Source organism: Diplotaxodon limnothrissa, linkage group LG2, assembly GCF_057381915.1.
Source record: "Diplotaxodon limnothrissa isolate DT_005_m linkage group LG2, D_limnothrissa_male_GT1.1, whole genome shotgun sequence".
NCBI lineage: Eukaryota > Metazoa > Chordata > Actinopteri > Cichliformes > Cichlidae > Diplotaxodon > Diplotaxodon limnothrissa.
This window is the reverse complement of record NC_140597.1, coordinates 32,246,035-32,269,698: the sequence shown is the minus strand read 5'-3', so window position 1 is coordinate 32,269,698 and position 23,664 is coordinate 32,246,035. Positions and strand designations below refer to the sequence as shown.

Sequence of the window (23,664 nt, the reverse complement as noted above, 5' to 3'; positions counted from 1 at the left end):
AGATCTTGGCTGATCCAATCAGAACAGCACATAGCCACCATAATTCACCACCATACATTGGAAAAGAATGACAGCATGAACACTCACTAAACACAAGCATACACTACATATATCCTTTTATTTTTTACACTGGATTTTTTTCTCTTTTTTATTTTTTAAGAGTGAAAGGGAAGTGATAGCTCATCATAGGATCATACATATTTCAGTTACAATAATACAGTGTTAGTTAGGTCATCATGTCAAAGCCAGACACAGAGTGATTTTTTTTTCTTTTTTTTCTTGCTTTGTTTGTTCTCCAAAACAAAATTATCATTGGTGAAAGAAAAATAATGAACTTGCGTTGAAAGGTATCACACTATAGCATTTACAAATATCTAAAGAGGTTTAGTGGATGCCATACAACATCTGTGGAGCGTGAAGATTTTAGTACATCGATGTTTGGCAGAGACAGAAGTACATACAAATATCTCCTGTGCGAGTAATGAAGAAAAATGATAATACAAAAGAATAAAATCATAGCCATCTATCTATTTATATATATATTTCTCTATATAGTATGTGTTTCCTTAGAGCAGTACATGCAGCAGCCACTTAATGGAGTGACGTCATACTGAGCCGCAAAACTCTGGGGATGTGGCAACAAGTTACAGGCAGGGGGAGGGAAACCAACAGAAGCAGGCCTTGAGGCTAGTGTGTGTGCCCCTACTTCAAAACCTCTTGAGAGAGGATTGGTGGGATATAGCTCTGGGATCGGAGTCCTTAGTTGCCCATATTCTTATCAAGTTTCAATTGCTAATGTAGAGGCAATCTAGTCTACGCTACATTTACAGCGTACATACAAGCTAATATGTGAACAATCAGCTGGAGAACTTCTCTTGTACATGGAGAGGGAGGGCCAGCCCACGGCACCTGTCTCCTCACTCTATCCCAGTCCTCCAGGGTCCCTGTAATCAGCCTCATCCCACCTGGTCCTCTCTCATTAGTGGCTACAAACAGGAAATGAACCACATAGTGTATTATTCACAAGTTAAAAGCGCTGAACCGTTTTGCACTTAAGAAACATCTGACAAGAGTTCAGGGCATAGCCCCTCTCCCCAACTGGGTTTCCCCAGGCCTCATCCACATTACTCCATGCTGCTCTCAGCAGCACACCACAATGTTCAGAACGGGCCACTCCCAGGACTGATCCTGGGCAGGGGGTTAGAGTGGGGATTAGGGTCAGTGTTTGAGGGTAAATGGTGATGGGTATGTCAAGCAAAAATCATTTAAAGCTATGAAGAAAAAAAGAGTATGTTATAATGAATCTCTTCAGAAAATGAATGAAAACATAACATGTTTACAAACTTCATTGTCACAAAAAAAGGCGGTTTGGGCAGGAGAAGATGGCTCCTGGCAGCATGGGGCAAGTACAAGCAGGTGAGCATTTGTAAACTCAAGGTATTGGGTAAGGACTGGTTGCTACCAAACATTCAAAGCAGAAAGCATTAGGCTTTTGCTGCAGCGGGGGAGGAAAGATGGTGTTATCAAAGACTCTCCTGATGAACTCAAAGTTTTCATTAGAGTCCACTGACTCAGCATGGAGTCATGTGCCAGCCCTGCTGGACTCTCCCCTTGGTGATACTCAGGAGAATCTGAGGTGTCTTCTCTCCATCTTTCCAGTGTTCTCTGCATTCCTCAGTTGGGGTTCTGGCGGAAGATGTGTTCTTTCAATGCAGTGAGCAAATACAGAGTGATTGCAAATCATGCTGCATCAATCCTGAGAGAGTTGATGTGCACCTCATAGGCAACTGTGCAGGGCAAAAAGCTTGCAGTGTCTGGTTTCAAGCACTTTTCTTTTATGCCAGCTGTTTTTTGCTCCCTCTCTCTTAGTGTCAAGTGCTTTCTGTGTCCACTTTTTCATGATAAGTTTGTGTTTGCATGTTTGAATATGTGAGCATGCGTATGTGCATGTGGTTTCATTGAGATCTCAGGAAACACTGTTGGTAATTACCAGAGGAATCTGCAGCAGTTTCTTGTTAGCCTTAATTTAGGTGACTCTCGCCCATGATATTTACAAGTAGAGTGTGTCCAGCTCCAGACTGCAGAAATCTGTCTCAGTCTTTTTTTTTTTGTTTCTTCTTTTCCTTTGCTGGCACAGCTTTTAGTTGTTCTCGTAAAAGCATCTCATCTCCTCTGAGAGAGAGAGAGAGAGGGAGTGATTTATACACTTTAGTTTGGATGGGGTAAGACAGAGGTGCCAATAAGCCCAGTGGGTTAAAGGATGTCGTGAGTTGACTTGGGGTGTGTAGGCACATAGGGGTGTGGGGAAAACGCTATAATTTTATTAGGTATTGTATTATTTGTTCAATCAAGGCAAGATCTGTAATTTACCACAATCAGGAACTGAAGGTAAAATAAATCTTGAAAAGGCCAGGTTCACAAAGGAGAGAGATTTTTAAATTAATATTATGATCAAAATGTGAAATTAGGAAATAGTTTTACAATGTATTTTTCCCAGTGGACTTAAGTTGATACCTCTGTTTTAACAACACCCTTTTCTACTTTGTAGTTTTAATTCTCTTCTCATCTACTCATCTCCATCATCTTTTCCTTTATCCTTCTTGTCTTTCTTTTCCTTCTTCTTCTTCTTTTTCTTCTTGGCCTCCTCTTTCTTTCCAAAGGTAATGAAATCACTCTTGTCGTCCTCGCCTCCTTGGTTTTGTCTGATAGATATTATGGCAGGGGAGCCAGGGATAATGAAGGCTTCTGGGGGAACTTCTCCAGGTTTTAGGTGTTGTGGAGGTGCACCTGGACCACCGGGGCCATAGCGAAAGTGCCAGCTGTTGCTGTCTACGCCAGCACCCATCGGGGGCGAAACCTCTCCTCCTTCACCATCTGAAAGAAAAGAAAAGATGGAATAATAGTTTATATCACGTTTCTTTTTTTCTTGAAATGACTCAGTGGTGGCTGTGTGCTACTATAGCACTGTACGTTTACTACCAAAAAAAAAAAATAATGGTAAACTATGGTGGTATTTTATGGTCATCCTTTCCATTATTCTGTGTCCTTCAAATGTCTTCATGTCATCAGATTTATATTTTTGATTCTTAATTTCTTAAAGATATCAGATAAAAGTAATCATTTTAGCTTATAAAGCATGCCTATAAGAGGCAATCACTGTGTAATCTGCTACTGCAAAGTAAATGAAAAGCACAGGGAAAATCTGTCCTTCACATTCATATACATTAATCAGATTTACTAGGTTAAAAGTCCAAATGCAGTTAAATGTCAATGATCTCCACAGCAGTCAATGAAAAAAAAAATTATCAGTACATAATTATTGGTAACAACAGACATGACATGATATAAAAGGTGGGAAGTGGTTGAACTTTGTGGGAGGTTTAAAGAAAGAAAATATAAAGTGGGCAGTAAATCAAAATCTCCCTACCTATCCAAGCTAATATGACTTTAATTACTATGTTAAAAGCTGAGAAAGGTCTTGAACTGAAGCTGTGAGAGGAATTTACCTTGGAGAAACATTTCAATTTTATTAGATAATGTATTAGCTGCTGCAGCCAGCTCTTGGGTTATACACTGCACTGCTAGAAATGGTAGCATGTTTATGAATGGATGCAGACATAACACACCATTATTCAGTCACAAACAGCTGTATTTCGAAAGGCCTGGACAGCCAGCCTGACAATGCTTCAATGCATGATCACATCCTTACTTAGTTGGTTGGTACTTTGTTATTGCACAGAACATGATAACATAAGGCACAGTCACTTTGGTTCTTTCCTCACAGAAATTACCTACTTGCCACACTTGCTTTTCATATTCCTTATATTACTCTGACTCCTTTTCTGTGTTCTTTGCAAAGAGGAGATAAACTGAACACGGCTCTATTCAACCAAAAGTAACAGAGTCTGGGAAAAGAAGTGTGACCTCATGCAGTACCCAGAGTAAAGAATACCAGCTTCCAAAATTATCTTATTCTTTTATTACCTACTGAGCTTTCATGTTACACACTATGTCTTAATTTTTTTTTATTTCAAGTCAAATGTCAGCCTAAATACAAACATGAAAGGCTTTGTTTTTGTGGCAGTTCTATAACTATTACAGAAAGCACTCAACAGCACTCACTGTTTGGTAATTTCCTGACATTTAAATTTGCTTTGTGGCGTTTCAGTGCCTAATACAGAGGCCTAATGCACAGGCCAGAGGAGATGCACAAACACATGGGAGGTTCGACTGAGGCAGCGAAAGAAAATTGTTGTTCTTTGGTAAAAATGTGTCTTACCAAAGTAAGACCTGAGAGGCCTGCAGGGCCATAACATTAATCTGCTGTTGAAAACGTAATACTAAGCCAGTGTGACAGAAAACTTTTAAATACACTAAATATAACTTTTTAATTATGATTATTATGATTATCTTGTGTAGTTAAAAAAGAACCTCAGACATAAAAACATAATTTTCACTTCATGAATGTAACAGTAGATGTGAGCAAAGGCAGAACTGGGGGAACTGTTTCAATAAATCCGGATAACCCACATAAACATTACATTGATAGGAATTATAGTGGCTATAGTGAAAGAGTGATACACCCAAACTCTCGGGTTCCATCAAGTTGAAGAATAATAAACTAAATCCAATTCTTATGTTCTATTTAATTTAAAAAAAAATGTCTTCGTTGTTTCTTAGACTTGTTCCCTCCTTTAAACTTATTAGTTGGGATGAGATGTGTCCCGCTGATTGAGGCGGGTACTCCTCTAAAGCTTGTCTTGTTGGGAAACTGCCCAAGCTGAATCAGAAAACAGGATTTTTTTTTCAAATTTGAATAATAGCTGACATGATTAGGTGGAATAGAGAAACTACCAGGCACCTACTAACAATCGGTTCAACATTTCAATAATTTTCAAGCGAAACAAATAAGCAATTTAAAGTTTTACCTTCTCCAGTGTAAACACTTGCATATTCATTTGCACTTTATTACACTGCAATTTGAATATATGTGTTTTAGACAGTTGGTTGGGCTTTAAGAAACAATGAATAGTAATACACTAAAAAAAATAAAAAAAATAATCATTGAAATAAAAATGAAAATAATTAAGTGGGCCATGTATTTGCATCATTCCCCATTGCTATAGCCCGCAAATATCATGCTTTCATTGACTGTGACAACACAGCTGTAAGAGCTATAGAGAGAAGACTGAACTTGACAAAGAGACTGAGAAGATCAGGGCAGACAGGCTTTCTCTAAATGTAGACCGAGAGACAGAAAAAGTCACATTTATTAAGATGACAGCCTTTCTCCCATGGATAAGCCCTTGGCTTGATAAAAACAAATTATCATTAAATTTGAATAAATCGAAACTTATGTTATTTGGAAATAGTAGTTTAAATACTAATGCAAAGATTCAAATAAATGGTGTTGATATTGAAAGAGTCAGTGAAAATAAATTTCTGGGGGTAATAATAGATGAAAAACTTAACTGGAGAGCTCACGTAAGATATATTCATTCCAAAGTATCACGAAGCATTGCAGTACTAAACAAGGCAAAACAGGTATTCGACAGAACATCACTTCATATTCTCTACTGTTCACTGGTTTCACCATACTTAAGCTATTGTGCAGAGGTCTGGGGCAATAACTATAAAACCACATTACATTCACTTTTTACTCTTCAAAAGAAAGCAATTCGAATCATCCACAATGCAGGTTATAGGGAACATACAAACTCACTATTTTTGCAGTCTGAAATATTGAAAATTGACGATATAGTGAAATTCCAAACAGCACAAATTCTATTCAAAGCAAAAAATAAAGAACTGCCAGGTAATATTCAGAGTATGTTTTTTTTGAAAGAAGGAAGTTATAATTTAAGGGGTTTTTGTAACTTCAAAACAATGAAGGTACGTACTACAAGAAAAGGCTTTTGTGTTTCTGTTCAAGGAGTGAAACTATGGAACAAACTGAATATGGAATTAAAGCAATGTCCAAACATAAAACTGTTCAAAAAGAGTTATAAAAATATGATCTTCTCGATCTATAAAGAAAAGGAAAATATTTAAATTAAGTGAATGTCTCTATTTAAAAACAAACAAACAAAAAATTCATGATGTGATATTATAGTATATAGTATATCAGAAATCTGTTCACTATTTTTATTACAAATTATATCAGTAAGGAAGCTGACTAAATATTCACTGATAATTTATGGGACAGGGGTGGGATTAAATAAGTGTATACTTCTTCCCACTCCCTTTCAACATGTAAATTAATCAGAATGTTTTTTGTATGTAATTTGTATAGTATATTTTTTTTTCTCTCATTTCTTTTCTAAATGTACTTGTATATTGTTCACATGTTGAAATAAATTACCAATCAATCAATCAATCAATCAATCCCTTTCCCCCCAGCAGAAATATAAGACTGATTTTATAATCGCAAAAGCAGAGGAGAAACAAAGAAAAGAAAAACTGAAGCACTAAATGAAAATGCATAACACTGAAATACTGGCAAAGCTTTGCTCTAAAGTGTCCAGTCTCTTGCCTCTAAGAAATTACCTGTCTAATTCAATGTGTGAACTTGATGAGACAGCAGTGCCTCCATGCAAAGTTACAATCATAAACGGAATAACACCCTGGAGAGTGATGAGTCATGCTGGGAGCATGCAGATGGGAAACAGTAAGGCTGAGTAGAGTGACACTAATAAAAAAAGACACTGTGTTATGCGGGATTATAGGGATGTGGGGTCAAGTGAGACTATAGTCTGGTCATGATCGGCTCTGGTGCAACTAAAAAGGTAATATCATAACAGAATCCCAACTCTGTAAGGCTCATGGGTCATTTTGATGTTACTAACTACAGTAGACAGTGATGTGTATTAGATCTGAGATGTAACTGCACATCTGTCACTTTTATATTTAGCACTTTGATGTGCTAAATATAAAAGTGCTTGTATGTCTCTTCATTCCATCTTCTTTGTATCTTTTACTTCACAGTGGTGACACACTTGCCTCACTCAACACTGATCTCAACATTATTGCATCAATATTAAATGCTCATGTTTTTCGCACACTAAAACTCCACACCCTCTTTCCTCTGTCTATCTCTCATTTCCCCTGACCTTTCAACTAATGTAGCATGGAAATTTAGTCATCCAACTGCCATCCCTCCAGTTAATGACAAGAGTCTTAATCAAGTCTAACAGTGTTTATAGTAACATCAATGTGATTGGGTATTAAACAGTTTGTCCATCAGTGATAACTACCATGCACATTAGCGATGAAGATGTTCATGTATTTCATAGTTATGACTATTGCCCCTGTCTGAAAACCTCCTGCCTTTGCACTGCTAGAAAGATACAAGCCACTCCAATTAATAATTTTGGATTAGCAGTCTGGGTTACTGTCAGTGCTCTCCTGAGCTGATCTCTGGAGTCCCCAGTCGTGCTTCTCTGCATGCAAATGTCCCATTGCTCCCCCTGTGCAGCCAAAGGTTTTCACAGCCACTCAAATCACCCCAGCTCCATTTTGCCACATCTACTTTATTCATCCGCTTGTCCTGCCTTACCATCGGCCACTCGGGCAGAAGCGCAGTGGAGCGCAGTGCAGCGTTACATAACGAGCTGAGAAGCAAGAGGAGGAGGAAGAAAAAGGAGCCAGAATGTGCAAGGATGGATGCAGATATGAAGCACTCACCACCAAAACGGAGGGTGGGAGCAGAGAAAAAAATGTATTAAAAGATCCTCAAGGTGCATTTTGTTTTGCTTTTACCATACTGCAGTGGGACCACACCCTTTTCTAAAATAGCACCAGTCTCTGTTACTGTTCTGTGCTGAGCATTGAGTGTGTGTACATTTTAATAAAAACAAAATGTGATAATACCGTATACCTAAAAGCCTAATTCTAATTCATGCATCCAGTTTTTTTTACTGTCTTTGTGTTGATAGAAGAATACATTTGGGTGGCTGAATAAATCACCACACATTCTAAACTGTGCTGACGGCAAATGAAATAAGGATACAGCTAAGGGTAAAAATACTATGCAGCTGCAGGTGTTTGCAGGTATTCAACGACAATTATGCATTAATATGCAGTATGTATGTGTCTGGATGTGTCTGTTTGGGTTTCATGCCAGACTGATCACCTTGCTATTTGCTCCCACCTAGATCATGTGGCAGATGGTGGACACAAGTCCCCAGAGACAGGGTTTAAATTTAATGTAAAATGACAATAATTTTCAGTGTATGAGTAGAAGTTTGAGACATTCCTATTTGTCTGTATAGGGTTTATGTAGCCATGCAGGTGCTATAACAACAACATTTAGAAAGTGGAGATCGATTTATTCTCCAGAGAGAGGGAGAAAAGTAAGAGAACTGGCAAGATATTTAAATATGGGATGGAATAAAAGAACAGACTGACAATAAAGGAAAGTAAATATCTGAGCTAGGAATAGAAGGCAGATGGTGAGTAGAAATTCAGAAACAGTCCCACATAGCTTCTAGACTGTTCTACCTTACCTTTAATCTGACACACACACACACACACACACACACACACACACACACACACACACACACACACACACACACACACACACAAACATTAGATACACCTTAAAATAGTTCTTCTTACAGTGTTATGGCATGCCACCTTTCAGTCCCCAACTCCCAAGGCCATATGTTTTTTTAATCCAAAAATCTGCAGAACAAAGGAGTCTAGCCTAATTTTATGGTCAGTATAATACCATCAGCAAATTTCCTATTTTTCATACTAAACTCATATTAAGTCAACTTAGTTTCACTACATATTTTTCTCTGATTATTATATTATAGTTTTAAGACCACTCACTTAACCAAAAAACTGCATCAAGAAATTATGACACGTGGCCTTGAATTTGACCATTAGTCTGTCGGAAAGTCTTCTTTACCTACCACCTATGCAAATGCACACTTCCTTTCAAATGAGACTGACTAACGAAGTGAATGTAAATGACGATTTTATGCTCCTATTTTCTGGAGAGCAATTATAGGATTAAGGGAAGAGGCACTAAATGAGTATAATGCAGCATCTCTCTAAACTGTCTCCCTCAGAGTTGTCCTTTTTACTTTACTCTTCAGTTAATTGTTGCCACTGTAGTTGGTCACTATTAAGTCTAAAACATTTTTCTGTTCCTCTGTGTATATGGGACATTTCAGTTTGCATGCAAGATCTAGCGTAATACAGAAAACACAAAACCTGCATCCACCTCTGCAGTACACCACCGCCCCAATGAATGTAGGTCACCCTCCTCACTCCAACTCTCACTATCTAAACATATCCCTTTCTCCTTTAATTCTCTCGTTCCCTTTTGCTCATGGAGATTTCACCTCCTCCCACTGCCCTTCACCTGATGCTACAGGGTGCTTTTTTCCTTTGCCCCCAGCGTGCTTTCTCTTCTCCATTATCTTTTGTCCCATACCATATGTTTGCACCCCCTCCCCCCAAACATAACAGCTCTCCCCACCTTCCTGCCTGCCCTGCCAATATTAGCAGCCATGAATGGTTGCTATGGAAACTACATCCTCCAGTGAAGCAGTAGGACATAAGAAGGAGTCATGGTGACAGTGCTTATGGTGATGGAAAATAATACTGGGATCACTCTGTCTCCCAGCAACATGAGACTCATATTTCTTTCTCACTTCTTCTCAATCATTCTGATCCTGCCTTCATCTTCACCTTGTCTGTTATTGTCTGATAGGATTTTTATTTCAAACCCTTTGCATTACAACCTACCCATCTCCTTCCCATCACCCTTGCTGCAGTGCTGTGCAGCTCTCTGTGCAGTCCCAATGAGTGCTTGGTTTAGTGACTAAGCTGTGATATAGACGGGGGCAGGAGACAAAGACCGAGAAGGAATGGACAAAGGAGAGGAAGAGGGAGAGTTACGCACCAAGCAGAACCCTGATTTCATTAATATGGGCCTGTTAATCTGGGCGTGGGCTATTCTCCATCTGTCACAGCAGGAGCAGCACACAAAGCAGGCAGCCAAAACACACTTAGAAGCACAGCCAAGGACTCACAGACACATTCACATACACATGAAAACACAAGACAACAAAACAGACACACAAATTGATACCGCTTTGCAAATCCGTATATACTAAATAAAAAAGAAAAAAACAGGGGCGCTGTCGGCTGTCCCTCTGCGTCTCACACTGGAGCAATGAAACGGACTTTGCGGTAGAACAGCATCCTTTACTTTCACCACCCAAAATATTCTCTTAACAATCAACTCTAAAGCTGGCCTAACAAACATGATTTTTATTATAAACAGTACAGCCTATGACAGGCCACATTTAATCCTTATCTCACATTGTCTCATTTCTGAGATATTATAAACAGAATCAACAGGAAAGTAAAAACACGAATCATTTTCATTATTTTCCTCCACTAAAACAAAATGTTTTTAATATTATCTGACATTTTTATCCCTGAATTATTCCTCTCTTTTCTATCTTGCAGGTTTTTAAGTGCCAGCAGGCTGTAAGTCCTCAGCCAAGGCAAGAAATCGATGGCACAGCGGAGGAGGATGTGCATACATGTGTGGATAGGAAGAAACAGTAGTCTCTGTGTGGGTAGTTTGTCTGCCTGCTGAGCCCACCGCCTCCTGTCTATAAAAGATACCAGGCCATGCCAGCTCCACATTCTTAATTACTACAAATCACCTCTTTATCTAAATCGAATTGCAATTTCATCCTTGCTACAACCTTCTTAATGTACATATGTCAGTCTCATTTGTTCGCCTGTCTTCACTTGCACTTTTTTCCACTATTTCTCTATTTAACTCCTAATCTTTTTGGATCCCATGATCATGACAAAAGTCAAGAGTTCACAACTGAAATCCCTCTGTTGAGGGTGCTAATTCTGTCTTCTAAATTTTAGTTATGGGCACTGGAAATGCACTGCGATTGGCATTACAATGCCTGTAAGAGCTCACATAAAAGCTGTCATTTAGCATTTTTGTTTTCGTGCTGTCACTGTTTGCAGGAATTGTTTCCCTATAATCTTCTTTGCAGTATTTCATTGAATAATTAACAAGGTCTTTTTCACCCTAATGAAGGCCAGATATTAAAAATGTATAATTTCCTGTTTTCTGTAAGTAAAAGGACTTCTATCTTTGAGTGGAACACTCTATTGTCATAATTGTTTAGCACATTAAGGATAAATCCCTAACTTTATGAGTCACAATGGCATAGTGGCCCTTTTGAGGCTTTTTCACTCTTGCAGGATCTGCATAATACCTGACAACAACAATAGATGACTTGCATATGATTGCATTCAGTGCAAGCAACAATGCACAGATACAATCTGATTTTTTTTTTATCTCAATTTTAAAAGATTACAAATGCATTTAAATATTGAAAAATGCTATTACATTTAGCTCATCCCTAATCCACATTTAAAGGAGGATGACTGTAATCATTTATAATTACGCTTCACTAATGTGTTTATGTTAATGTTTGTCCTCTGTGAATCAGTAGCTTGTGCTTCCCCAAACGTCTTGCTGATAATTCAATCAGCTATTGTCACTTTCACTTCCTCTCCTTCTCTAAATTTTTTTCTCTTCCTGCTACAAGAGAGCAGAGATATCCATCTCCACCTACCTAGCACATGTCATTTCCTTTCCCTTTGGCAGCAGGAAGCGGTAGGAGATGGTCAGGCAGTCTCGTAGATGGTATCTCTGTCTTGATCGTTTTATTACAGTCCTGTATTTGATAACCACTGTACACACTCCTTGATAAGCTTTAAATGATGTGCTGTTGTTGGTGTATGACAATCTTAACTGCATGTTGTAATAGGAAAAATTCTAGTTTATTGTCACATTTATATTTAGGTGCTTAGAATTTCATTTTAGAATTTTGTATAATCTTTTATTTTTTAGGTGAAGGACACATGTGTATCAATATGACCTGGTGTAACTGCTTAGCTATGCTCAACTGCTATGCTCAAGACCAGCCCAGGTGCTTCCTGTAGAAAGATAGTCCGAGTCCTCCCTGCCCAGCAACAACCTGAGTCGGATAAGCAACTGTCGTAACTGAAGAGATACAGAGAGTTGTTTTGTCAAGGTATAAAAGAGGAGCTGAGACGTCCCAAGGACAGAGCTCTCGTGACTGTAGAACTGGGATGTTTGCATTGCATACTTTATTAACAGAAATTTCCATCATAACTGTATGAACCTGTGTCAAGAATTGTGCTTAACACAGAATCATTGAGCATTGTTTTAGACTTTCTGGACTAAACTAGCACTATGTGTATCATGGAAACCTCCCAGTATATGTATATTTAATTTTTAATCTTTAGCCAGAGGTATAATTAACTGTGCTTATTCTAGGTGGAAGTAGCTTGAGAGATTCTTACCAGCAGCACTGGAAGCAGTGGGCCAGTTCTGAACCAGAACCCCCTGGGCTCCCTGCATTACTGAGGACTCCTCCATATGCACTGAACTGAAACACACACACACACACACACACACACACACACACACACACACACACACACACACACACACACACACACACACATCAGCATATTAAAGATCACAAAAGTATTTTTGCACACATATTATAAACAATATCCATTAAGATAAGTTTTTTCTAATAGTATGTTAAGATTTCACATCTGAATTTCACAGCCCAAGGTATGGATTCAAAATCCAGTTTTCCTATCTCCATATGTTTCTTTTAATACACACTATAATAACAGTGGGGGTTGGTTAATGGTGCAGAAATCCCAGAACAGCTTCATTCAGATTAAGATTAAAGTAGTTACTCTACATTTTCCCAACATTTTCTGGATTATGGATTACAGAGGGCTGTTCTTACATTTTCACACCAACTCTGTGGGACTCCAACACCCTCTGCTCTACTGAAAAACACCACAATCTGTGTAGTGTTAAAAAGCAACAACAGAAATTCTACTACAAACCATGGTCCAATCTCACTGTGTCTGCCTTGTCTTGAAAAGTGGAAGATTATACTGTCTGGCTCAGACATTGTGGTTTTAGTAATAAAAAAAAAAAAATTATTTAAAAAAGAGGGCACAGTTTGGTTATATCTACATGTCTTTAAAAGGTGTCCCAAATATCTGTTATCTAAGGATGGGAGGATGAGAGAGCCTCTGTTCAAAGGTGAATTCACCTAAAATTCACCTAAACTGTACACTTATATACCTGTGATTCATTATCCCATGGCAGGCTATCACAGCATGCAGTTACCAATATAAAATGATTTTACAAAATATACATACCATCTTAATTTGCTGTTCTAAAGCATCGTTTTATTCTGCTTCTCAGCCTGCTTCTACTTTAATTCAATTCATTGATCCACACAAATTTTGGCACTGACTATAGTTCTTCTCACAATTATCAGCTTAAAAATAGATATGTAGAAAATTATTTCTTTCTTTTTACAAATATCCATGTGCAGTACTTTCTGTGATTAAAACCTGTCAGTGATTGTGTTTTAAAACAAGAAATCTAATGTCTATCAGAAATCTGAACCAGAACCAGTGTAGTAAAGTAAAGTTTTGCAACTGATTATATTGTAGTTTTCTTTTCTTTTTAATACTGTGAACAGTTAAAATAGTATACAGCTAGAACTAGATTATGCATTGATGCATGACGAGAAGCGATTTGGTGATGGATGGAATTTTAAGCGCTGCTAAAACACAGCATTATCGGGTACACTGATTAAATATTAAAGCACATTACAGTGGCAACAGGCAGACAGTATATATTTCACCTAATGGTAGTCTCTTTTTCTCATTTCCCTTGTAACCCTCTCCTACTGTCTGCAACCACTGTCTTATCAATTTTCAGGATTTTTCAGCCACTTATTGTTTTATTTCATAACTACTATGATCTCAAAATTAACTCATACTCTCATACTTTTATAACACACAGGAGAAAATGTGCTTTCCCCAGGGATTAGATTAAAAAAATGAAATAGGTCACTTCTATTAAATGGTTTTTCGGGTGTTGTATCCAAAGCCTCTCACACAAGATATGATTCTGATACTGTATAAACAGATGAAAATTCCGTGATGCTTAGTGATAGTCAACCTGAAACACATCAGCGAGAGTCAGTCATGAGAAAGATTAACTATATTAGACTGTTTCACTCAGACACATTAACTTCAATAATCCCCGCTGTAATTATGAGGGAATCTATGGAACATTAATGACACTCAGATGATGCGATGTTAATAATCTGGCATCAGATCGCATACATGAGTACATACATATTTGTATCTACAGAGATGATGTTTGAATAATGAAAAGAAACCAACACTCGATTCAGTGTTTCAGGTTGCATCTGTGTTAAGACAGATGTGCCACTCCATTCAAATACAGGTGGGACAATAGCACTGAGTATAAATAACGATTGGAGCTGTTTTAATCATACACACTATGACATGCATATACATATGCACAAGGGCCTTAGGAGAGACAAAGTGACAAAGGCAAAGTGTTTCTCAGCATGGGTGTCTTAAGCAATGTTTCTAGTTGTTTGGCATTAACACTTCTGATATTTTTTAAATGCCACCATCTGTAAGATGAGGACAGATTAATTTAGTCAAGCAATAAATGAGATAGTTAGATAGAGATAACTTTCCTACCTCATTAAACATGTAACTGTTTGTAATTATGGTGCCATCTCATAAGCATGACCCTCGATTTTGTAATTTGTAATGCGATCACTACCGTGGTCATGCAGCACACTCCCTGTCTCCTTGTAGCTATGTTTCCACCCAAAAAACTGCCCTTCATACATCACTGACCCCTCTCTGCTTCTAACCCTCCAATCCGGTCCCCATCTGGGCATGGTAACATAGAGCAATTCCTGAGTGTATTTCTTATTGCTGTGTCTCTCTTCTCCTATAGAGTATTAAAGATTAATTATTTCTGCTTATTTGAACAAAATGCTTAAATAAAATCTAAGGTACTTCTCTAAATTCTCTAAATTTACCTTAACTATATGTTTAATAAACATAATGTACAGTGGAAAATGGTAATTAATGGGTGATGTTAAGATTAAATCCTTCCACTTAAGGCAGCACTCACATCACTGCGAAGAATGCACAAAGATAATCCTTACTGGAATTAATGAATGCAAATGCCTAACCTGGCTAAATGTTTGATATGTAGCTGGGTAGGCTTTGTTAAATATTTTAAATTTTTGCCTGGTAGCCATTGGAATGGGAAAACTCCATACCCTTTACAACAGATCTCAATGTCAACTCAGTATCATTGCCCAAAAAAAGCTATTTTTTTTTAAATATACATTATTGTCTATGCATATATTTTCTGCTTCAATTCTAAGATAATGTTTAAATAACAGCCTGCTCTAAAAATAACAGACTCCCTTCAACTAATAAACTTGTAAATAACCCCAATGTACTTGCAGGTCTTTGTTTATTTTAAAATTACTCCGCATAATATGCGGAAGCATGCTAGATCAATATCTTTATATGCAGATATTTGGAGGGATAATGACACCAGCAAAACTTGTTTTTGGAAGAAGACGAGTTTAACTTGGGTTTGCATTCATTTATTTAATGTTTAGATGTTACATCGGATAGAATTTAAATATGACACTAATCTTTTTCTATATACTATTTGGGAATAGGTTATGCAACTTCCATATATGGGGATTAATAAAATTTGTCAACTACTACAGATCAGTCATTTATAAAACTGTGCAGGAATTAATTATTGGCTTAAATCTTGAAAATATGATTTTTTTTTCTTTGTTTACCTTTTGTTTTTCACCAAACATTGGAAATCAACTAGTGAGGTATGAAGAGACTTTTAGTGTAAAGTCACAAAGTAAAATTGGATCCTTACCTCTGCATTACACCTCCTGCTCTCAGGGAGGCTGAATATCTCCAGTCTGAATTTGGTGCCTTGGGCTGCAAGGGAGAGTGAGAGAAATTTAGTCTTAAGTACAGGTGAAAGCCAATACCATCTCATTAATAAGTCATGGCAACAACTCCTAGTGCAGTACACACACATTAACACACAAGCTAAGGCACCCAACCACAATCTATAGCAGCGATAGCTTGCCTCTTCGTTTGCAGAAAAATGACTGATGGATTGAATCATGTAGGTGTGCTCATGGCCTCCTATCCTCACACACTAGTTTCTTCCCCCCTCCCTCCCTACTCTCATCCATCACTTTGAAGGAAAAATGACTTTGAGAGATTTACCTCCAGCAGCCTACCAACTCTGTAGTGTTTCACAAAAGACCTGAAGCCACACAGACAGAATAAGTCCTCTTGGACTCAGCTGGGTGTTGTGTGTTTATCACCACTAGAACTCTTATTTCGTTTTATATATTAATGATCGACTCAAATTTCAGCTGTTAACCCAACGTCTCTTCTGCTTCCTCTCCATTCCCAGACGATTACTGGGCATGTTTTTCAGCAATGCTTAATCAGTATTTTTTTTAAGACAGTATCATCAGCTAGATTTTTCCTTCTCACCAAAGACCCACCCTTTCTACCCTGCCTCTATATATTCACCACCTACTCTTCTGTATTTGAGTTCCTTCTGTTCTGTCTTGTTTACGCTGATAAAAACCTTGAGTTTCACTGCCACACAATTTGCTTGAGTGAGTCTGACACATCTCACCATGGTAACTGTGAAGAGCCCAGTGTATATTTTACTCTACACCCACCTCCCTCTGTTAGTTCAGCCCAGTGAAGGTCACAGGTGGAGAAAGGAAGAGGGAGGGGAGGGCAGATATCAGATTAAGTCCCTCTATATTTAGACTCAGACAATTCTACAAAAGAGGGATAAATGAGCACCACAATCTCTGATTAACTGTCAGTGGTGCAATTTGTTAATGAGATCCTATTATGAGACTTCAGACACAAAGGTAAAACATCATATATCCTGAAAAAAGCAATTATAGTACTAATTGTTTGTTTGCAGCTTCCTAAGATGAGACTCAAATTGCGTCAAAATGGGCTGTTTGCAGCAACCACATCACCGAGATTAGATAGCATTTCCTCAGATCTCATCCTAAACCACTGACAAAGACAAAACAACCTGACCAAGGACACTAAATCCCCCCTGCCTGGCCATGCAGCTCATAAGAGACCCATTTACAATCCCATTTCCTTTCAAATATGACAGATGTTCACTTGCTACTGAAGCTGCATTGACCTCCATGAGTCTGCAGTGGACATTCATCACCCTTGAAATCCAATATTTGGTCTTAATGAGAGAAGCCTGGTATTCCTCCTGGAGTCTTTCAAACAGAGGATAATGTCTGCAGGGATATAGAGTGCTGTAGCATCTTTTCATACTAGGAACTAAAGGTGAACTTAATTATATGGAGACAATTTTTCACCAAAAAGCAATCAGTGAACAGATCAGTAATTTAGAAGGAAGTAAAAGACATTAGCTTGGCATTAAATACACAGTTAACGCAGGTTATTTTGCTCATTTTACTTTGTAAACAATTGAAATAAAGAGGGTAGAACAAGAAATAAATAAATAAATAACCTCTACAAATAAGACCAGATTGTCCACAAATGGAACTAAACAGCTTTGCTTAATGTTCGCCCTGTTGCTACACAGCAGTGGCCAAAGGGAAACTGGTCTGCCTGGCCGGATGGTGTTTATGGGGGTAAATGAAATCACACACAGTAGACTATACACACATTAGATAGAAACATCTGGAACATAAATATGTTGGTAATTTAGTTAGTATTCCTCCTAAGGAAAAACAAACCCACAAAACTAAAGCATTCACATAGTAAATGTAAACAAAAACAAACACAACAAAGAAATAAAAACCTAAGAGAATGAGAAATCAACGCATCCTATTTCATCATTTGAAAGGGAGAATATGAATTAAGTGAAGATGAAAAAACAAAATTCCCATGGGGTTTTTCGGTATATTAATTTCCTTGCCTCACAATACGTGATAAATTAAGGAATAGGAATAGTGTCGCACTCCCATTTTCTCGCCTTTTCCTTTATTCTTCCCTCTCCTTCTGAGTGAACACTCCTAGCATGGATACAGAGCTCACACCTCCGCCATCAACTCTGTGTCCAATCACCTTTTATCCCCCGCCTCATCTGTTTGGAGGCAGCCAATCCACGGACAGCACTGAGAAACACATCGCTTCCATTTAATTACATATCAAGATCGAACATGACTGGCATTTAATGAGGAACACTTCAAGTGATAGCTGAACAATTACCTTTTTCTCCAGCTCTCTTTTTATCACCTAATCTCTCCTGCATTCTCGGCACTTTTCAGACAGGCTCTGGGATAAACATAATTACTAAAAAAATAATAATAATAATAATAATGTGCATCCAAAATAATGCCGTTTCACTATAACTACAAATGAGGCAAACAGTTCAAACTTCCACATAACAAAAAGAAAGAAGAGAAAAGAAATAAATGTATAAAATGAAGCTCTATGCTGAATGAAACTCAGTCTCTGCCTCATTTCTGTATTCTTTACTAATTCCCAGAGCCCAGCTTATTCTTTAGTACCAAAGAAGTACGTGACCAGAAGCGGATATTTTGGTGCAGTGGGACTGGGGGCTCTTACAGCTGGCAAACTGCACTATTTCACAGATTCTCTGTCTCCTTTTTTCTGTCTTTAGAGATGACCACCATTGCCCTCTAAAACTACTGAATACTGTGGCACAAAGATGACCTTAGACAAACAGCACAGGCTGTGTGGGGTCACAGGTGAACAAGCAATGCTAAATCTACCAGTTTGTTTTGAAAACAAAATAAGTAAAGGGAAAGAAAGATACAGTGAGTGAGAGGATTTGCACCTTGATATACAGACTCAGTGTTTACTGTGAAGGACAGACACACTTCAAAATTTTAAACCGTGAATCATCAAACATTGTGAAACACAGAAAAACAATATGTAGTCTACCAAATATTCAATTAAAAATGTTAACACCCATTCACTCAAATAACAACACAATCCAGAGAAGCAATCCACATTGTCATACCAAACCATTATCAAGATGCAACACCTAAAGATAAGGAATGTGAAGATGAAAACTATGTCCATTAACATCATGATGAAAACAATTTCTTCATCCTAGCAGACAAAGTTAGACTAAGAGAACTAACCAATCACAGGGAGTGGCACCATGCAATATATTTTTAAAACATCACAGCCCCACAGCCCCACTGCTAAAACACTGCCGAAGAGAAAACCCTGAGAATTTTATTTTTATGGTGTGCTTCATTTAGTGTTAAAGAAATCTAAAATAACAAACACAGAGATCAGACCACAAACACACCTGAATTGCTGTTGCATCTGGCATACTGAGACGCCGTACAAATATCTGGCTCTGTCCACTGTGACTGGTGACGTAGCCTGAACCCCAAGTGCCACTATGCGGCCGTCCAGTGTTGTAGAACATAAAAGTGTCACTTCCTGATGTGGCAGTCAGGCATGTCTTGTAACAGTATGTTTTGGTGAGAGACCCGTTTCCCCGCACTTCAATATAATGTGGTTCCACTTTCAGGTCACGTCGCAGGGCCACATTGTTGGCTTGCTGCCCTCCACCTGCAGCTCTTGCTGCGCCCCCACCTCCAGCTGCTGTAGCGCCTCCTTCTGGCACATTTTTCTTGGACACACAACAAGGGCAACAGGAGCCAGGCTGGGTACAATAGGCATGGCATCGCACAATTGCCAGCACAAAGATAGTGACCAGGAATACAAAGGTTGTGGCACTCAAGGCAATGATGAGGTAGATAGTGACACTGGAAAGCTTTAGGCCACTGTCAGCTCTGATGATGCGTTTGGTTTCAGGTGCCAACTTTGGAGGGGACTCCAACACATGTACATAGATTGTAGCGGTGGAGGAGAGTGGGGGTAGTCCATTATCGCGCACCAGTACAGTCAGAATGAAGGAGGTGGAGTTATCTTCTATGACACGCCGTGTGGTGCGGATCTCACCTGTGTACTCATGCACCTTGAACAGATCAACATCTGTGTTGGTCTGCTCCAGGGAATAAAGTAACCAAGCATTCTGCCCAGCATCACCATCCCATGCAGTAATCTTGCTAACCAACACTCCTGCTTCAACGTTCTTCATTAGTGTCTCCATAGTGCGGCTTCCATTGGCAGGTGGGTACACTATCCTGGGCACATGATCATTCTGATCCATAACGTAAACATAAACTGTGGCCACACGACTGAGGGGAGGTACACCGTTGTCCTGGGCTTTAATCTGAAAGTGAAACTCTCGCAGCTTCTCAAAGTCAAAGGCTCTCAGGGCATAGGCCTCACCTTTATCAGGTTTGATGCTGACATAGCTGGCGATAGGGATGCCATGGTTGTTGTCATTGAGGACGGTATAGGTGATCCGTGCATTTTCTCCAGCATCAGCGTCTGTGGCCTTAACAATACAGAGAGATGCACCAGGAGCATTGTTCTCTGTAATATAAACAGTATATGACGTTTGTTCAAAACGAGGTGGGTTATCATTAACATCTGCAACATCCACTTTAAAGGTCATCTGAGATGACAGGGGTGGTGTGCCTCCATCCACAGCATTGACTGTGACATTGTAGGATGAGATGGTTTCACGATCCAGGAAAGCTGATGTGACAATAGTATAGTGATTGCGGAAGGACTTGATCCTAAAAGGCAAATTGGGCATGATCTCCAGGGTTACTTGCTTGTTTGGTCCAGAGTCACGGTCAATCACACTGATCAATGCTACCACTGTGTCAGCCCGGGCATCTTCACGTACAGGGCTGGAGAGTGAAGACAGTACAATCTCAGGAATGTTGTCATTGACATCCAAAACTTCTACAACTACTTTACAGTGTACTGCTGTGGGGGCTGGCCCCTTGTCCATTGCCTGTATATACATTTCATAAGAGGTTGTCTCCTCGTAGTCTATGTTGTTTTTTACCCTAATTTCCCCTGTGTCTGTGTCCATAGAAAACATCTGTCTGACTCTTTCTGGCGTGTAATTGCTGAAAGAGTAAAAAACCTCGCCATTTAAGCCATCGTCGGGATCTGTTGCATTTAACTTGATTACAAGTGCACCCTTTGGAGAGTTTTCAGACAGTTTTACTTTGTACACAGAGCTGTCAAATGTGGGCGAGTTGTCATTAGCGTCGAGCACACGGACATTAATTTTGGCCGTGCCAGTTCGCTGTGGGGTGCCTCCATCCATTGCTGTCAGGATAAGCTGATGAGAGGGCATCTGCTCCCGGTCAAAGGACTTTTTGAGAATGAGCTCAATGTGCTTATTATTAGAGAAGGCTTTAATTGCGTCTAGAGTGAGGTGCTCGCTTGAGCTGAGTCGATACTGCTTCACAGAGTTGGAGCCGTCATCTGCATCCTGAGCGCCTTCGATGTGGAAACGAGACCCGGGCACAGCGGACTCGGACACCTCAAGCTGATATTCATCTCGAGGGAACTGCGGCGCGTTATCGTTCACGTCCAAAATCTCAACCTCCACGTTGTGCACCTCAAGCGGATTCTCTAATACTACCTCAAGGCTGCGTGAACAGGTGCCACTGAATTCACAAAATGTCTCTCGGTCAATGCGGTCACTCACCACCAGTTTCCCAGTTTTGTGGTTTATGGTGAAATATCTCCGTCCACTGTCCGATGTAATTCTGATGCGTCGAGTGGAAAGTTTTCTTAGATCCAGACCCAGATCTCGGACAATGTCACCTACCAGTGCTCCGTTCTCCAGCTCCTCTGGAATGGAGTATCGAATTTGTGCATTTGTAAGGCCACTGAGTACGACGATAACCAAATATAAAGAAAAAGGCACATTCCCTTTTACACTGTAACAGCATCGCGCCGTCACAGCCATCGCAGGCGGGCAGAATTTGCGGACGGGTTGGAGAAATCTTTCCGCCTTTTCAGCTTACTGTTGGTCCCCACCCGCCTCATTAAAAACGAGGGAACAGACCGCGCATAACTCCGACTATGTGCAGGATAAAAACCGCATCTTCACAGGTGCCTGCATGAATGAAAATTTTTCCTCCGCATCCATATTTTGCTTTGTCTGTCTGAGTGGTGTTATTAAACGAATCTATCCCTCTAGCAAGCCTGTCTCCTTTCACAGATGCCGCCTATTGCTCTCTCTCTCTTTCTCTCTGCGATGTGGCGATGCTGTCTGTGGGCAAAGGGGGAGGGCCAGCTTCTCGCTCAAACGACGCTGACTGCATTTCAGCACCTCCGACAAAAATAATCAAACACCGTCTAATAAAATTAAACTTCAAAAGACCAGACCTCGGTAGTTTTATCGATATGTCTAATCTACAAATCAAGATAAACCTGCAGCGGCATCTGTGTACTGATTTCGAAGAAATGAACAGAATCGTTTTCCCTCTTTTTTTGTGAGTGCCACCGCCCTTTTCATTGTGTGCTGGGAAACTGATTTATGAAGCAGCCTGGAAATTAGACTTCCTCGCTTATGCAAATCCAGAACAACACAAAAACGCTTTACTCCAACGAAAAGAGATGTGTTTTGGAATAAAAGAAACACATAAATGCACCAATTTAGGAAGGGATCCACATAAAGGTGTGACACAATATTAAGTGTATTTGTTCAATATAAAGAGGGCTTTATTAACTCCAGTTTTATATCACAGAAAATACAGTGGGGGTAAGAGGAGGTGACGGGTAAACTGACCACGATTTGTCTTTTTAACCCCGTCCTAATCACGTGTTAAGTGCTGCGAGACAGGTGACTTCTGTCAGAACAAACACATTTCTGTTCCTTCATGATACCACTCTGCCCTTCAGTGACAGCTGACAATGCTTTGCACTTTAACACCACAGCTGCAGAGCCATTAGAACTGGTTCAGTCCCACATAAAAGAAAAAGCACATGACATAATAACGTTGTTAAATGGTGACCAGACTAACCGGGTCACAGGCAAATGCTCCAGATGTTAACCTATTCCACATCTGCATAAAGACAAGGCAGGGCTTTCCCCTAATAGGCAGTACAGATGTGAAGCACTTAAAGCGTTAGAAGGATTCTTGTCAACATGCACGCCTTCCCTCAGTTATCAGCATCAAGTCCTCAATTAATAGCGCATAAATCTTGCAGCTACTAAAACGCTACACCAAGTTAAGTTAAGTTTCATTCATTAAATTAAATGGATTAAATTGCGCATGTGTAGCAGGTGGTAACGTTAACATCTTTTGCGGGGTGCCCTTAAATTACTTTGCTAGCTCGATGCTCAGTAGCGCAGTTCAATGCTGCATATTTTGGTATCGATCCAATGCCAAGTAAACAAATGTCAATACTACCAATAACAGTACTGAGACCGATATTTCTAACCTATAAAGGCAATTTATATCGGGAAGAGCAGTGTGTATTTTACGTGGTGTTTTTTTTAACCCACATAAGCAGCCCCTTACTGAGCTTAGAAGATGAGAAGTATCGATCCTATCGCGCTAGTATGGATCTGATACCAATACCAGTTGGAATCAGTATGATATTTGGCTTGATCTGCTCACCTCTGGTTCCCAGTATACAAGTTAACTGAAGCTAACTGGAGCCTTGGGCCAAACGCGAATCAAAAGGACAGACAGTATTGGACGCTTTTGTCACGTGTTTGGTTGACGACTAACAGAGATTCGTGTTGAAACGTCCTGGTGAAGC

The 23,664-nt window shown here is 39.4% G+C and overlaps 1 protein-coding gene across 1 annotated transcript; it reads right to left on the bottom strand.

Moving 5' to 3' along the window:
* Positions 1-1,329: 1,329 nt before the first annotated feature.
* Positions 1,330-21,859, bottom strand: pcdh2a39 (protocadherin 2 alpha 39). The gene is made up of 4 exons (XM_085371217.1): positions 19,316-21,859; positions 15,872-15,936; positions 12,385-12,470; positions 1,330-2,874 (listed from the first exon to the last, which is right to left on the bottom strand). Exons 1-4 carry the CDS (start codon positions 21,857-21,859, stop codon positions 2,567-2,569), a joined length of 3,003 nt encoding a protein of 1,000 aa, XP_085227343.1. The 3' UTR covers positions 1,330-2,566.
* Positions 21,860-23,664: the final 1,805 nt, after the last annotated feature.